The sequence below is a fragment of the Lissotriton vulgaris genome, chromosome 5 (assembly GCF_964263255.1).
Source record: "Lissotriton vulgaris chromosome 5, aLisVul1.2, whole genome shotgun sequence".
In the NCBI taxonomy this organism is placed as follows: domain Eukaryota; kingdom Metazoa; phylum Chordata; class Amphibia; order Caudata; family Salamandridae; genus Lissotriton; species Lissotriton vulgaris.
This window is the reverse complement of record NC_141693.1, coordinates 404,290,457-404,309,239: the sequence shown is the minus strand read 5'-3', so window position 1 is coordinate 404,309,239 and position 18,783 is coordinate 404,290,457. Positions and strand designations below refer to the sequence as shown.

At 39.3% G+C, this 18,783-nt stretch overlaps 1 protein-coding gene across 11 annotated transcripts in view; it reads left to right on the top strand.

Moving 5' to 3' along the window:
- The window catches only part of ANK3 (ankyrin 3), a 2,005,091-nt gene that overhangs the window by 1,750,706 nt on the left and 235,602 nt on the right, over positions 1-18,783 (top strand). For all 11 annotated transcript variants that reach the window (XM_086921764.1, XM_086921763.1, XM_086921757.1 and 8 more), the window contains one exon: positions 3,711-3,935. In XM_086921764.1, the coding sequence (XP_086777890.1) occupies positions 3,711-3,935 (225 nt within the window). The remainder of the gene's footprint in view (positions 1-3,710; positions 3,936-18,783) is intronic.

The following is an 18,783-nucleotide window of genomic DNA, read 5'->3' as shown; positions in this document are numbered from 1 at the left end:
CTGCGATGGTTAACTGTAAATACATTATCTGTCTAAATCGGGTACTATACCGAGTAATGTGTTAAAAAAACATATAATGGACTATTGTTGATTTATGGTACTATACCACAATTGCAGCTATAAGTTCTCAACCGTGACAGCTAAGAACTAGATAAATATGTTATAACTGTCACAACAGAGTATTCATGAATAACACAATGTCAAAGTACCTAATGTTGATAATTAAGTGCTTAAATTGCTACATGTCAAAATTATGCAAAAAAAAACCTTTTTTTATTAAATGAACCACAAATCCCACAATGCACCTTAACAGCCAGGTGGGATAAATAGTAAACATAGTTGATTGCTCACTTACCGTGAACAAGGCCTGTTCCTAGGCTGAAACGCGTTGGTCAGAGCTGGAGCAATAAACCTTCATAAAATCGATTTGGAACTTTGTTGTGCCGCATTCTTTGTGTCAAATAAAACATCCATTACAACACAGTCATTACAACATCCTACCTTTACAACCCAACTGTTTCAACGCAACTGCCTTTACATTGTATGCCATTACAACGCATTATAAGGTAAGTAATGGGGATGTTTTTAGTTTAGTATTAGGGAGGGTATGGGTTTTGGGGTACATAGGAATAGTAATTTTTACCCCTACACTATCCAACACTTACCCTACTGTTGCACTCCCTGGAATGGGAATAGTAATTTGTACCCCTACACTATCCAACACTTACCCCCCTACTGTTGCCCTAAAAGTATTATGCGTTGTAATGGTCTGCGATGTAATGGAATGCGTTGTAATGGTAGTAAAATGCGTTTTGATGGCAAGCGTTGTAAAATCATGCAATGTAATGGTAGTTGCGATGTAAAGACTGTGTTGTAAAAGCATGCGTTGTAATTGCAAGCTTTGTAACTCATATATTCATGTATAATATTTGAAGATCAATAGTGAAGCAACTGTAGATAAATAGTTATGATAAAATGATTTACTTATTTATGCAGTAATTATATGCATATTAAGAACATAGAATAATGTAACTATTAGTAATATGGACATCTGTTAAGCAGAGCTAATGAATATTTATATATAATATATATATATATAATATTTTTTAACGTAACTATTCTACACATTTACACAAAGCAGTACACATATATTGGTGCATATGTATGGTAGAAATAAATGCTTACATACAGAGAGAAATGCTGTATATTTCTATCTGTTTGCGAATGGTGGTTATCTGGGGAAGTGCCAATTCTTGAGTAGTTTTCTGAAGATAAGGTGGTTATCCGTGGATCTTATGTCTTCTCTTTGCCTAGCCTCATTTTTAAATCCTTGAATACAATGTACCTCTTGAGGTCTACACTTGAACCCCTGGGATATTGCAAGTGAGATTTGCACATCACAATTTAATCAACCAGACCATACACGATGTCCATTACGCAGTTTAAGTTCGGACTGTATACTTGGGGCTGTGTTGCGTTGGTTGTGGGAATCAGTGTTATGATCTAGTATCATGCCTGGATGCATGATACTGGGCTTTCCAGGGATTTCCAAGCTTCTGTCATGTTCTTTGATGGAACCAAACTGAGTGTTTTAAGGATGGCAGGGCAGTGGCTCATTCTCAATGGCATGGCTTCTTTCCTTCTTTTGCCATCCATCTCCACTAGCAGTACCTGAAATTTGAGGATCCTATCCCCTCACCCTGTCCATCTCATCCTTTTCGTGGCTTTAAGAGTAAGGACGGTGGTAGGGGAAGAGGTGAGCAACAGTTGCATCCGTTCTCCTCTTTGCGTGCCACTGCCAAGCCACATTAATTCCCCCTTCAGTTGTCATTTGAGGCCAGTAAGGGGCAGGATTTGATTTTCCCATTCCCGATGGCTCACAATTATTTTGAACCAGTAGGTCCTTCGGATTGTTGTTTGGTTACACCCCCTTCCCTGGTACACCTTCCACACTGCACCTGTGCTTGCCCAGATGTTGCCAGATCTTGCTGATATTCTCTCCAGAAAGCTAAAGATGTTGCTTGCCCAGAGATGATGGAGATAGTGCCTGAGGCACAGATGGGCATGGGGCGCTATTTCTAATACTCCTTTGCCCCCAAGGATGACGGGGGATCGAGGCTGAGCTTAGGCTTAGGCTCATGAACACCCTCTTCAGGAATGACACATCTTAAAAGATGATTCTGGCTCTGTCTGGTTTTGGTGTTTCCTGGACCCGGAGGGCTGGATGATGTCCATGGACTTGCTTGATGAGTACTTCCATGTGCTGATCCTACAGTCCCACGGCAAGTTCCTCCTCGTTGCAGTGGGGTCCGAACATTGTCAATTCACCTTCCTGCCTTTTGACCTTACCTTGACCTCCCGGGTGTTCACAAAGATTGTGTTGGAGATTGAAGCCCATCTTTGCAAGTCATAGATCCTTGTATTCCTGTACCTCAATGACTGGCTCCTGAAGGCATGCTCACGTCAGCTAGTCTTGGAACACCTGCAAGTGACAACTTTGTTGCTGTCCACCCTGAGATCTTGGGCAGCAAACCAAAATCCCATCTTTAGCCGATTCAGAGGAATCCCTTTATAGGAAACATCCTGACCTCAGTGCCTAAATGTCCTTGTGGTCCCCACAATGAGGCCAGGATATTAAGGCTAGGATCACGATGTTTCAGGAGCAAGCACTTGTTCTGGGACTGAAGGCTCTGAGGCTTTGTAGGCTCCTGGCCTTGTGCATCCGTCTGGCGCTTTAAGCTCGCTGGCACATTAGGCTCTTCAGTGAAACCTTTGGTTTTAATGGGCCTAGCACTGGGATTCCTTTCTGAAGCACAACATTTTGTATAAAACTTTGCTTAGATTTTTGCACAATATATTCAATAGCTTTTTTCATAGCATATTGAATCACAATTATGGTTTAGTTGCTTAAGACTGTACATAGTTATGCTTGCCATTTGCATCACCCACATTGGTTTGGTTGCTAATACATGGTATATTTGTTGGTGATGTGCACTCCTTTGAAAGGCTGTTAATTAGGCAATGAGTGGACTGGTCTTATTTCTAGGCTCATTTTCTTTCCACACCAGTAATGTACTTTCCTGTGTATTAGCTTTGTGCAGTTCAATTATTCTGCCAGTTAACACAGTGCCTAAAGCATAAATACAATTTTCATTTGTGCAGATTAGATATTATGTTTATTTGACAATATTTTTGTTGTCAAATTCTGCCACTTTGAGATTTGTTTTGAATTTTGTTCAATGCAGGACATATCTTTTATTGAGTTGATCTTGTTTTCAAACTTAACCACTTTTACATTAGAGAACCATTATTTTATTATGAATTTGTAATTATTGTTACTAACAGCAGAAATTTGGATTTTTGTTCTTTGATCAACCTGTGCTGAACACTTGGAGAGTGTTTGATCCTAAAGCATGAGTATGGAGCAACAAGAGTACTGCATGGATTTTCATTTTTTTCTTAATTTTGACTAATATACACTAATTTTTCATGCATTCTTCCCATTGTAATAGACTAGCATAATGTAAAGCCTTTGTTGTTAAACTGAGTGTTTACTTATTAGAACATAGAAGGTGAACATGTGGTCGCTGCTGAAAGATGTATAACTGCATACAATGGTTTCGTACAGGTTTTACTAGAAATCCTCTGGATTGGCTCTGCATGTGTTAAAGTTGATTGTAATGTATTTTATATTCCTTTTTTTACAACAGCTTCCTTGTTAGCTTCATGGTAGATGCACGAGGGGGCTCGATGAGAGGTAGCCGTCATAATGGCATGAGGATTATTATCCCACCCCGCAAGTGCACAGCGCCAACACGCATCACCTGCCGTTTGGTCAAGAGGCACAAGTTGGCTACCCCACCACCGATGGTAGAAGGAGAAGGACTTTCCAGCAGGCTAGTGGAAATGGGGCCTGCAGGTGCTCAGTTTCTAGGGTGAGTAGCAACAAATCATCACAATTGGTTTTTTTTCATCACTCCTCTCATATTAGTCATCATGTGGACTTGAACAAGTCAAATAGGCTCTTGAGGCAGGCTTTCATACCCTGCTGTGAGAAGCTGGAAGCCTAGACATCAATAGGGCTTAATCCACTAAGACACATGGGGAAGGAATCAAAATACTAGTCCCGAAACAACCAGACCCACCATTTGCGTTGAATTGTACATTAATTATATACATCACACAGGCGATCAAATCAGTATGCCTGATTGAATTAATCTACATTTTTAAATAAATGATTAGTAATCAGCACCACTTATATTTACATGGTATACATACATATTTGATGTACAAAAACAAGAAACAAAATTAGTGATTCACACAAAAGAATGCAAACACCCCTCTCCGGGACCTCATTCATTGCCACTAAGATAAAATCCAAAAAGGAGTCATATAACTTTTATGTCAACCCAGGGATACCGTAACTTTATATTTGTGCCTTTTTGATTTCGTTTGTGTGAGTCATTAATTTTGTTTCTTGTTGTTTTTGTATGTCAAATATGGATGTATAGCCATGTAAATATGATATATAGTGCTGACTACCAATCATTTATTGAAAAATATTTAGTAATTCAATCACGCATACTGATGTGATCGCTGTGTGATGTATACTATTAATGTACAAGTACTTGTTCTCCTGTGTCAAGCCAGAAGGCCATATTTCTGTAAATTTAAAGACTGGATGATTATCATCCTGCATACATCTGTAGATATCAATATGGATAACATTCACAAGATCATGATGAGCATTTCCAGTTAGGATCGGCTTACCTTCAGAAAATGTTAGTTCAATATAGATACCGATGTCATCTTTTCGACCCATCCTTGCTCTTGTGAGGTATACATATACCATAAAATGCATTGGAGTGCACTGACATCCTGGAAGGCAAGGGATTGTTAAAGTGATGAGCATCGAAAGCCCACCATGATTTGATAAACATGAATTTATTCACTAAAAATTGTTTGTTGCTGAAAGTGGTGCGATGATGACAAAGTGTAGGTCCTGTCATAATGACAGTCTGTTCCTAATTTCCCCTTCTTATTTTCTCTTCCTGCTGCATGGATGTTATTCAGTAAACTGCACCTTCCTACCAATCTTCCCCTTCTAAATGAAGGGGAGAGCTTGGTTGGCCGAATCCTGCAGCTTGGGCCGCAAGGAACAAAATTTATTGGGTAGGATGCTGTATTTCCAGAAGGAGAGATGCAGAATGTCTGAAATTTATTTCTTCTGTTTCAGCTTTTTTTGTCATCCCCATGGTTTATCTTTTATTTTTTCCTACCACTTTCAGTTGAGTTATGTCACTGGAAGGCAAATCATAGTGGCTTCACCTTTTATAGCTCTGCTGACTGTCCTGTGCTTAAAGGCATGTGTAATCCACTGCAAGCATCCTGCTTTTCATAACCGCTGTACGTTTTTGTTTTCCAAATTAGACTGTTGCAACATCAAATACATCTTAGCATACATTATTAGTCTTTTAATTTCACCCTTGGTATGGAGAAGGTATTCACACGCTTTCATCCAGCATAGATGGTGTCCAACCCAAATTCAACGAAGGCCCCTTATTTCAGGGGATGATGTTTAATGTATTTTCAGGAGTGACCTCTGGTGTGCTTCTCGGCTTTGATAAGTTGGGATGATAGATCAGCCAGTGTGATTTTGTACTTCACTGGTATGAAATCTAGCCATAATAGACTTGTTTTACAAACATGAGATGTAGTAGAAAATAAAGTGTGTTTGATTTAATAGCCAACTATGTAAATCGGTTCAACTAGATGCCGGTTTCAGATACCTGCCACCTCTGCAAGTTTGTCTATCGAATAAATATTTATAGAGCTCAGAGTTCATCTGCAAGAAGCTCTTGTGTCACATTTATAGTTCAGATGAGGTACAAAAGTAGCATTACTTAGACAGCGCTAAGCACTTCAGGAATCTTTTGATGTTTTTACAAAAAGTGAGAAAGTTGATCTCTAATTTCAGCTGCATAGCCATGGAGGCCCAATGTTTTAAACCTTGACCTCGTACCAATCCCATCTGTACTTTGGTATAGAGAGGAAGAACATGGAGATCCTCTGAAGAGTAATAGTAGAAACATGTTCAGAGAATTTGGTTGTGAATGAAGGAGCGCATGCATGATGAAAAAACGCTGTCTTAAATAGGAGCTGTAAAAGAGTTTTCATATGCCCCGGTAGACAGTGCATTTCCCTGAGTGTGGCTCGGATTTGGACACATTTCCTAAAGTAAAAGATAACTCAAGCTGCAGCCTTCCCAATATGTTGCAGATTTACTATACCACTTTGGCAGGGACACAATTGCCCTTTAAGAAACATTCAGAAATGGTAGCAGTCAGGCCAAAAGAAAACATTGGCTACTTACACCACTTTACTTGGGAGGGTATAAGGCCTCTAAGTGAAAATTCCAAGGTGTCTTGCCCCTCTAGATTGGGTTGGACTAAGCCCCATGGAAAGTGGCCGCAGGTTGGAATCCCATGAGTGAGGGGAATTCCTGGTCAGAATGAAATGACTTGTAGTGGTATAACTTTAAGGGGTTTGCCTTCATCCACCAACGAACTAACGTCAGCGCCACAGGTAGCATAAAATCGTGGTACTATCCCTGCTGAGGATTTTTGACAAAATTGGTGTGCCATCTGCATAAATCTAAAAGAAAATACTCTCTACATTTAGCAGATGTGTAAGAAGAGTGATATACAAATTAAGCATTAAACGGGATAACAAAGAGCTTCAAGGATCTATCCTAGGCTTTTGGTTGAGCATTGAGATGTTAAAGCCAAACAAAAATACAAGTATCTTTGTTGATAGAAACAAATTAATCCATTCCAAGGTCTACCTAAATTATGGAAACCTGCCAGATATTGCTAAATATTTTTTTTGGTCTACAGTGCCAATTGTTGCTAACAGATCCAACCAACATCACCAGGCCGCTGACACACCTTTCATGACACTAATGATTTGAGATAGGCGATACCAAAAGCATACATGCTGTGCATACCCAAACCATCCATAATCTTTGCAGCAACTTTGTCATTTGGAACATATGTGCAAAGCTCTTTCCGTAAACCTCTCTGTTAAGCCTTTGTCCATTGTGTAAAATGAAGCCTAAAAAAGAAATACGAAGCAAACAAGGAGATGATGGACGGAGCGCTAAAACTTTTCAGACACTCACCCCCAGCACAGATCTGGGTTGAATCCATCATCATCATTCTTTAGTTCACTTCACCACCTCGGTTCAGACCCAGCTATTTGCAAATCAGTCTTGACCCTGTGCCTCATGAGAACAGTCTAGCCCTAACTGCAAAGCCAGGTCTTCCCTGAACAGGAAACAAGCATCCTGGGACCGGTTTCTGAGTAACACCCTTCATCAGCCAGGCTATCTTGAATCCAGTGGCAAAGTGAGCAAGGGACCCACGTCTTGGCATACCCTGCCAACTTAGGGCGAACAAAGCAAACACAAGGAGATGATGGACGGAGCGCTGAAACTTTTCAGACACTCCCTCCCAGTCACAGATGTGGGTTGAATCCATCATCATTCTTTAGCTCACTTTGCCACCTCAGTTCAGACCTAGCTATTTGCAAATCAGTCTTGACTCTGTGCCTCATGGGAACAGTCCAGCCCGAACTGCCAAGCCAGGTCTTCCCTGAGCCGGAAACAAGCACCCTTGGACCGGTTTCTGGGCTCTCCATGCCACTGGATGAAGAAGCTATCCTGGCTGAAGAGGGGTGAAACCCCTAAAGTGGTCCTAGGATGCTTGTTTCCAGTGCATGAAGGACCTGGCCTGGCAGTTCGGGCTAGACTGTTCCCATTAGGCACAGGGCCAGGACTGATTTGCATATGGCTGGGTTCAAGCTGGAATGGCATGGAGAGCAAAAAACGATGGATTTAAGCCCAGATCGCTGTACTGGGGTGAATGTAAGACACTGTTCTGCATTCTGTCCATCAGTTGTTTTTGCATTTGGAAAATAAATACAACACACTCACCTGCAAAGACCATGCCTCTAGGTACCAAAGCATAAACCTAGGTTAAAGGACGATGTAGGCCAGTTTGTAAGGCTGTTATTGTGCAACGTCCACACATATAAAAAATTTTGTGAAGGAGAATGTTACATAGTTGTATGCTGCTGTTAAAATTCAAAGGAACTGAAACAGCAACATGTTATGCAGGAAGGTTGTAAAGCTGCTGCCTTATCAGTTCTGTTTTTTGTTGCAATTACCTGCAATAAACAGCTGTTTGTGCTTTTGTGAACACTGGTTCTTTGAAATAGCAAATTACTTTGTTTGTTCTTACAGAAACGGCAGATGTGCCTGCAGTATTCAACTGCTTGTTACGTTGAACAGGTGGGCACTCAATTAGGTAACAGGAAGGGAGAATATGGTCTTTTATGTGTGCCACTTTCTTACAGGATGTCCTATGGTTTGAGCTGAGAGGCCCTCAGTTTGAATAATAAATGAAGTTGGACAATTTGCCAATTTCATCTATGCCCCTTTAGGGAGTTTTGTTTTTGAAATTTTGCCAATGTCTTGAACTTTATGAAGTTGAAAATGTAGGTAATATAATTTTCTAAAGGTAAGGTTGTATGGTGGCAGCACCACCAAGCAAAACCTACATTCACTTTCTCCTAAAGAAATAAAAAAGCTTTAGCATAGAAATTGTTACTAAATAATGTGTGTACAGAAAGTTCAACTGTGTAAAAAGTTATATAAAGTCCACCAGCTCCACAGCTGTGAACTTCACGCAGTAGCACCTGTGAAAAATAATATTTTGCATACCCCAAATGATACAGCAATCTTTAATCTCTGTTTAAATAATATCTACTGCACCAGATGACTGCACAATCATGAATTCACTTGTACTCATGTCTGTATTAAAATGTTCCTGTTGTGTTGTTACATTCATGTATTCTACACTGTATCTTGAGCAACCAGCTATTGTGCTATGTTCTTGTGATCAGTGTGGTAGTGATGCATGTTTGTTCTTTTTCGGTTTCACCCTCATTGAAAATGTAAGTAAGCTATTTTGTGCACACAATCAGGGAAGCCACGTTGATAGATAAGCATTTGAAGGAATTCTGCAATTTGAAGTCCTATTTTCTTTGCAAAAGTCAGCTTGTGCCCGTTGCTTGGATGTTTAGATAGATATTTCACTATTTGTCTTGGCATATGTAGTATGCTACATTTGTTTCTTTCAGGTTGTTTTGATGTCTGCAACAGAGTGAAGATTCTGTACAGACTTGGCAATCTTTCTTCTTCATCCTGGTTGTTGTGCAGTTCTTAATTATATTGTGTAAGCCTTTCATCTGAGGGCTGAACGTAACATGTTTGGCAAGGTAAATGCCTTGTATTTCCGTGTATAGCATAAGGGTATATTTTTGTATCAGAGATTAGTTTGTTAATGTGTTATTTGGCAAGCGATGGAGAAACCTTTTGTGTCTGTCTGCCTCACGTTTATTTTCGTTTGGCAGCTGAATCGATATGTGGGGTTGCAGTACTTTCACATAATGTCATGCCACCTCTTACTTTTGCATGTGCTAAAGGTAAATGTCATTTCTAAATGCCTAGTTGTTGTCACAGAATTGTATTCATTTGTATTGGTTTTAACATAGGGCTTTCGCTACCTCCATAGGAGGTCAAATGCACTTAGAAATTAAATATACATTGTATTAGTTGAGTTATTGTTTCTGTAGGCGAATCTGGATATTTCCAGTATTTGTGTCCATCTTTATTGGAAATGTTTGTGTAGAGGAATTCCATATCTAAGGCATAGATCTTGTTTCACGAAATGATCATCGTCTGACATGTAGCTGCATGTTGTGTTCCAATTTTGAAAGCATTTCTTTGCCGTCCGAGATCGCTCAAACAGGGTGTCTGAGTGCAACAGTAAGTGGCACACTGGGCTTCCGTCTATCCATGTTATGAGGAGCTTAGAGTTTTTCCTGTTTAGTGTTTGATGCCTCATTCTCTTTTTCTCTGATGTCTGCCTCCAAATTGTTATTTTCTGGTTCAATAGCGATTGTGTTATCAGTTTGTGAACGTATTTCCTAGTGTCTTCCAGGGAAAGGATGGATGTGCTTTCATTTCAACTAGTTGACTAGACACAAGATTAAAGAGAATTTATATTATTTGCTTTAACTTCATTGAACATTGGAGTTGAAAATTAAAATTTCAAAATCTCCACGAGGATTGTTGTTTCGTGCCATAACTTCACACTTCCAGCTCTGAAGGCCCCAAATTTTGGTTCACCCAGAAACAGACAGACACTTGATGTTTTTATTTTTCTGACATTGAATTATTAAATGAAGTTATTCAGTTCTTTTAAAGTATTTCTTGATTAGCACTTTCATTTATTCATCTGTGATTTTCATTTTTGAGGTGGCTTTTCAATCCTGGTTTTGAGTCTGAGGTTTCATTATTATTGCTATTCTTACTTTGTATGTAGGTTTTGTGATTACATCCTTGTTATTTACCATTGATCCTGTGGCTCCCTATTTAGGTTGTTTTAATTTGTACAACTCTTGCCTCCACATATTGAGGATGTTGCTCTTTGAAGCTTTCTTTCTGCTAGTTGAGTTTAGGATCAGCATACATTGCTGCCAAATTCATCACAAAAAACATACCAACCAGTTGGTTAACCCTTCTACAGTTCAAGACAAAGCATGAGAATAGTAACTACTATTTTCAGACAGCACTTACTACTACAGTTTCCCATTTATTAGCACTTTAAATGAGAAGTCTCAATTGCTGCTACATATTTCAGACTTTTGGTGCACTGGAATATGAATGATTCAGATCTCATAAATCTTTTCAAATTACCACCGTCATCTGCCATTTGCAAAACAAGAGGGGCACATATAAAAGACATAAATGTATGCTCTTGTTCCCAAGCTAAATTTAAATCTGTTCATAAACTCAGTCTAAGCACCTGAGTGTCTTAGATTCTCTCTTCTTGACAAATCACCGAATGAACCAATTTAAATTTAAGGCAAGCGTGTTCACAATAAATAATAATGTGGAAATACATTCTGCAATCCATGCACTTTTTTCTACCAGGTAACTGTACTAAGTAGCAGATAACCCAGGCACCAGAAAGTACACTTTTGTAACTTCTACGCTTCTTTCTTACTCAGTAGGAAAATGCTGTTTCTTAATAAATGGAATGCCTCAGTCAGCGGCTTTATAATCTTTACTTAAGAAAGAGTCTGACTGGTGTTATAGCCTTCAGTAGTTTTTATTGGGCTAGGTTAGTATTCTCACTTCTTCTTAATAAAAACAGCCATCCCCAGAAGTTTGCATTCAGCATGTGATACTTTGCTTTTCTCTGATATCAGTCTTTGCAAAGAAGTGATGCTATCTATTATTCTTGGTGCAACTAGTGTATTTCATGTTATTTTTCAATAATAAAAGATACTTATTGCAGACATGGTGTAGATATTGTCGTTGCCTTGTGTGATAGTTTCTTGCATCTTAACGTGTACATCAAATGTTTGCAACAGCAGAATGAAACATTTGCTGTAATGTTTGCGTTACCCTGCAATATTCTATTCTAATATAACTGTTGTTATGAATTTGTTATATGCAGACATTAAATGGGTCAGTAGTTTAGCAAATGATGTACTTTCATCTACATCATGATCAGAAAGTATATGAACGTCTGACAATTTGTTAATATAAGAGTGATTTTACTTGATTCCTCTGTCTTATTTAGGAATGTGACATTAACCACACGTATTCTTACTGGCTCTCATGCATTGTTCCACTATTTAAAGAGAGCTCTTAGTTTCCCTTCATTCTAGGTGTAAAGTCAACTTAGTTCCACAGTAATGTAGTCCTCCTAATACTCCTTTCTGTCTTAAGTTCACTCTTGAATTAAATACTCCTAGCAGCAGAAACATCGTCTTTTTATACAGGTCATAAAATACAACTGTGTGCTTTGCCTATCCATTTGCCACTCTTAGAATAAGCTTGGCGGTGATGGTGCTCCACTACTAATGGGTGGTCATCTAGGGGCAGTGAAAAAGAGAATTCCTGAACGTAGCCAGAGGTAACAACAGTGGGTGTGAGTCAAGTTTAATTTTTGAGTTCATTGTCCTAGTCTTTTGACATTGGTGATGGGTTTGATTGGCTGGCCTTAGAGGAATATGGTATGAATGTTGGTAGTTTATTTACTATTGTAGTAAAGTATTTTCAGTTACTGTTTTGTCATTCATAGGCCTGGAGAATACTGTTAATGACATGAACAGATGAGTAACATCGTCCCTTTGGCTACTTATCAGCCAGAACAACATTTGCCAATATCACTGTGGAAATAGTAGGTCATGTACACAGGCCATTGTGGAGGGTTTCCACACTTCACGGAAGTCTATAGGGATTTATCAAAGTGTTTCTTCCATCAAAAGGTATGCTCTGTGTTAGGATCCTGTGAGGTTCTCCTGTATGAAGAAGCATACCATGTGAGGACTTGTAGAAGAACTTTGTTTCTCATGAAGAAAGTTAAAGCACTTTAGTAGTTAGTGATTTCATTCTGAAAGTTTCACTAACATAGAATTAGAATCATGTTTATCACCTCTGAAGCAAATCATTTCAGTTTGTCTTATTGCTGCCAAAACTGAAGACTATTGCTTAAATCAATTACTCTGTATTGAAATCTCAGGCCCTTTTGATGTATGATAAAAGATAACCTTGTATTGGGAGTCAGCAATGTGTTCTTTCACCCTTTCACATTGCTTTGGCTATTTCGAGGACCGATTTGTGCAGCTTGAGTTACCAACACTGCTAAGAAAATTAAACGTCAACTGTCCCATGTGAGAAGCATTTTTCTTATATCAAAATACTTGTTATTTTCTTTGGGCAAAAGAAGATAAAAACTGTGTTTCATAAAGAAGGGTGGGGATTGGATTCTTAGATTTCCTTCTGTCTACATAAGTTGCATTGCTATGATCCGGTAGCAGCACTGATGAGAGCTGAAGCCTCTTGTGTTTATGACTCTTATCTAGTCCTGATGTTTGTGACTGATCATAGCGATGGAAAATAAAGTAGTTCATGTGACAGGAGAAGCACAAAACTCTTCCATAAACATGCAAAAATTGAGGTCACAAAGGGTGAGCAAGTGCACTCAATACACATTATGTAACAAATGATTGTAGTACAAATTAAATTGGGTGCTGTCTAAATGGAGAAGGAAACCCGACATTCTACTTGGCTTTCAGTGTGGGAGACTATGAATACTGGTTCACAAATGAAAATGTGGTCTGCGTTCCAAGGTGTACTACTTCAAAGAGTTCATGAGTTTTAACTTGCCACATTCTCAGATGCCACACATGAAACTGTTTTCCACCACAAACAAAGTTACAGCCAGTCTTGTATTCTTTCTCTGTAGATTTCACTCAACATTTGTTTAGTCAGATGGGTAATTATCTGTTTAACTTCACCAGGGCTAGAACAAGAAATTTATATAGGCTCCATACATGAAGTCTAAAATGTTTAATTTATTTATAATGATAAAAACATCCTTTCTCCCACTTGTTTAACCTTTACATTTGTCCTCTAATACATTCCCTTCAGGAGAAAAAGGTGAAAATATTTAAAAATTCTGACAAAATGTAGCTGCTTTTCACTTTTGACACCACCATAGAATCTAAACCATTCTTTTAAAACACCATGCTTTATATTCAGGACTGGATGAATTTCCACCAGCTGAAGTTAAACTCCGATAAAACTGCAGTTGTGGTCACTAAAAATAACCCTACCCAATAGAATCCCTCCTTTTTGCCCCCCGAATGAAGTTCTCCACCTACGCCTAAGAAAACATTTAGAAGTCTTGGGATTCTCATTGATGAGGATCTATCCATCAAACATCAGATTGGAGCTGTATCATCCTCTTGCCACATCCACCTTCGGAGAATAAGAAAAATCAAGAGATATTTTAAGGAGGAAGCTAGCATCCATATTTATATTGCTCTTCTGATATCTCAGATTGATTATGCCAACGCTCTTTACTTTGGGGCTCCCCACTAGGTCAAACAACAGGCTGCAGCTAGTGCAAAACCAGACAGCCCGGCTGATTCTTTGTCAGCCACGATTTTGTCACACAAAGCCGCTGATGAAAAAGCTTGATTTGCTCCCAGTGTTTCAGAGGACCATCTTTTGACCAGCCTGCACTGTCTTCAAGGCTCGTCTTGGCAATAGACCTGCCTTTGTATCCTTCAGAGTTCAGCGTTACACCTCAACTCGTCATCTTAGATCGGCTCACCACAATTTACTCATGGTGCCAAGAAGCAAAAGAAAAAGGTTGTGGGGGGGGAGATTTTTCATATTAGCCACTTTCACCTGGAACGCTATGATCTTCTATTGGACATCAGATCAGCATCCAACTATGGGAGTTTCAGGAAACTTTTAAAAACATTGTTGTTCTAACAAGCCTATGTCTAACCCAGAAGCTAGTTATTATTTCTGCTACCAGCAACAAAAGGCCTTTTGGTGAACGTGCGCTCTACAAGATTCCTATAACATAACATCCATCACCGAAAAACATGCCAGATCAAGTTTTATGTGAAGCAATTTGCAAACATTGGGCACATCAGAGAATTGCAAAAAATTATTGCGAGCATAAACATCTCCGTATTATAGGTTAACCTTCAGGTTATGCATTAAATATAGTAAAACATATACAAGGACCATATCTAAATGCCTTCCAACAGAGAAACAAGTCAAAAAATGAACACCTAACAATAGTAACCTTTGTTAATTACATCTCAGCATGTTAATTTTGCATAGCATGTACAACATTGTTTCATTACATCAATGAGCATATGTAAGTTTACACAATGTCAATATGTTAAGAATGATTGGCACATAAGGAGTAAACCAACACCACAAAGGATAATTCGTAGACCTGAGAGTTAGGATGAAACAGATACACCTATCATAAAGAGCATCCAAAGATGTAATGACATTTAAAATAAGTTAGTCATTATTGCAAATAACAATAATAATATGACTAAAGGCACTTTAGTACTTGTGGTAAATCCAACGAACAATAACTTTATCAGGTAGCTAGTAAAGTAACAGCAAAAATTACAAGTACACATTTAAGATGAGGTATAGCTAGTGGTGAACCATTCACTTAGATAACTAAACCTATCAGTTCACACAAAAATCGACCAGCAAACGGTATCCAAGCAGGCTCACCTATAGTATTCAAATAAAAAGAGCAAATTAGGGCTGCAGAAACTTGATAAATCGTTATGTAAAAGATGACAATGGTTTATCAGTAGTTGAAAAAAGTCAAGTGAGATAGTGTACTCCGATCAGATTTATAAACCTTGAAAATTGGAGATTAAAGACGTTCACATGACGTTTAAATGATCTGCCTTGTGCTCGACCAGACTTGCCTGACTCCCCGACATCACTGCGCGGTGCCTGCCATGCTGTGCATGGAAGTGCACAGCATGCCTTCCTGCGATTGTTGCGGGCGTTGCTGAGTGCACCACCTGCCACAATGGTAGGAATGCAGGATGTGCCCTCCACTGTGACGGGCGCATCCTAATGTTGCCCACGGGACCCCCGCCCTTATGGCGGGCGGTCCCTTTCACCAATAGGATGGCGGGCGGGCAAAGTCCGCCCGCCATCCTTATGGGCCCCTTTGTTTGTGCATACTGTGATCTGTGCTTTGGAATCTCTAGAAATTGCTTGTTAGTCATATGGCTGGTACAAGCTGAGATTTAGAGCAGAAGTATGGGAATCCAACATTCTGATATACTGAACAATATATATAGCTGGACACACTATCTATTCCCACCAAAACATTCAACAGTTTTGCAGCTTAAGAAAATCTTTATTTTCTTAGTGCACAATTATAGGTGCATTTTGCTACAGTTCAGTAGCTGTCATGTTACTAAAGACGTTTTTGAATCATAAACAAATGAAATGATTTCTGAGGAGAGAGGTAAAGAAATGTCTTTAGGTTCCCAACCACTTTCTCTAGAGATCAGCTTTATCAATCTCCGTCATCTGAAGGCTGGGCAGAAAAAGAAATATGTGAGACCGCAATCATGGTTCTGCCATTTTCAGACAGAAGTTTGTTAGTGTTAATATCAAAAATGTGGCTTTAGGCTGTTGAAAAATTTAGTTTGCTGATTAGTTTTAGCTAGGGAAGTAAAAGCTAGATTGTGAAATTTTCAATCATGCAATAGTCCATTGGCTTTCAGCACATAATGTTTTGTGTTGAATTTGAAAGAAGACCATATGTTCGCAGATTTCCATGTTTGTTTTGTGACTGACACCCACCTGCCATACTTCACACAAGTTTGAAGTGGATATCTGCACAGTTGTTCATTCATTATAACTTTATTTCGCAGTTCAGAGAATTGCATTAAAGTATACATATTAAAATGGTCACATTAAAAAGTAGGTTGGAGCAAGCTAGCGATCAATAAATTCATAAAAATGTATACAGTGCAAAATGCTCATTAATGTTTATTACACAGAGGGTTTCGACTAATGCTATGAACACAATTATTTTTTTTTAAAAACAGACAAACTGTAGTGACAGAACCAAAAAGAAAAATTTAAAGTGCAGTTTATACAGTGCAAAAGGCCTTATGGGTTCTCAAAGCTACCAATAAAAAAGAAGCTAATACAAAACAGAGCAATGAGGTATCTAAAGAGTAAAATAACGCAAGGGCTGCTGCTACTGTCCGTATGGAAAATTTCCTTGAAAGCAGGATTATAAAAGTCTTCCAGGACGATATGTGACGACGATCAAACTGATTTGCTGTCACAGGGACAGGAGAATAGGTCCCTAAGGATAAATTAATTATGTGGATGACCAAGCATAAGAGGAATTAGGTTCAATCAGAACCTTGTCAAGATAAATAATATTTGTTCAAGCGTCACATATTTTGTTAACCACTATTTGTGCACACAACTCTATGGCCAAATAGCAATGCTTCTCAACTAGCAATGTAGCCATGATTTGTTTCAGCTCTTCTATTTTCTTGAGGGTTTTTTTCTGTTCAATGTTGTTTGTTGTGGATATCCAGAGAAAGTATGGTAACAAGGTAGTCCAGCATTAAAAGGCATACACTCAGTTCTTTGTGATGTGAGAGATTGTAGCAATGGGGAGCTGCCAGACATTTCCAAGTGGTAATCAGAAGCTGCCTCAGGCATGGAAGTTAGTCTTTGGAGGGTGAGCAGGTTAAATTTAAATCAGTAGTGTGATGGGGAAGCCACATGACTGAACAAAATTAGAGATCCACTTAGTGAGAGATGTAACTAGAGAGTCAAACAGGTGGGGTAAGGGCAGTGGGAAATGAGAAACCATTTATAGAAGACACAAATGAGGAACTAAGTGGGAATGAAAGATGGATGTTGAAAATAAGGAGCTGAATCCTGGAGAAGGAAATGTTAAATATGCCACAGACATAGTGCAGAATTCAGGAATTACATTTGTAGAGGAGGAAATAGTTAAAAAGGAACTGTACATTGTGTGAAATTACAGATTGGCGCTCAAAGATCTGAAATCATGAGTTCAGGATCGGCAATCAGCCCAATATTGTTTAACACCTATATGAGCCCCCAATCGCGATTGTTAAGTCATACAGGGTCAGCTTGGTAAACTACGCTGACGACACACCGCTTATTTTATCATTGGAGGGAGACCAAGCGGTCTTGCTGGAAAAATGTCATGCTTGTATGGAAGAAACGGTGCACTGGCTGAAAAACAACTCCTTACAATTTAATTGTGAAAAAACTGAGATACTCTGCTGTGTGAGGCAAATACATCCAACATAATGGATGCCCCAAGGTGCCACTTTTACACCTTTGGTCATGCCAGCTAAACCTTCCTCTATTCTACATAGGAACAGTACAGCACTCTCCCTCTTGCATACTCTGCTGTGCAGCAGGTAAAGTCCCCGGTTCTCTCCCTTCGGGATTCTGGCCCATCTCCACGGAGAGACCCTTGCTACCCGTCACGACGGTACGCAATCTCGTAGTCAGTTTGAATGGCAAGCTGAACCTGGAAACACAAGTCAATAAAATTGTGGGAAGCAGTTTTTCGCTTATTAGGGTTCTCCGGAAGATTCTTCCGCTACTCCCATATCCGGTACGAGCATATGTAGTAAGGCGCTTCATTCTGAGTCGACTTGACTATGGGAATGTGCTACTGCTGGAAACCCCTAGGTACCTGATTGGGAGACTCCAGAGAATTCAGACGGTGGCGACTAAACTGGCCCTATCTAGACCACGACGGTCATCCACATCCCTGGCGTTGGCGGAGCTACACTGGCTTGTGGTATTCTAGAGGATACAATTTAAATTATGTTGCATTGTCTTAAAGGCACTGCATAGGATGGGACCGATACCGCTGCTGTCTTAAGTCTAACTGGTATAACCCCACCTATAGCCTTCGGTCTTCCTCAACTAATCTGGTGAATATACCCAAGATTAAGAAAGTTAAATCAGGCGGAAGAGCTTTTAGCTATGCGGCAGCACACCTTTGGAATAGTCTGGCAGTTGAGCTAAGACATATGCAGGATCTGATGAAAAATGAAAACGTGGCTTTTCCCTAGGGTACAGGCTTAGCCTAGCGACCTGCTAGCCCGGAAGCAAGGTGATAGAGTACATGTACCGCAGCTCCAGGATGCCCTTAGGGTTACAGTGCACTCTATAAATCTGAAATACAATACAATACATTACAATAAGTCCATCAGTTGCCAAAACTCAAACATGGAGTCATACAGTGAATGGTTTAAGTAGAGGCGTGAAATCTTGAG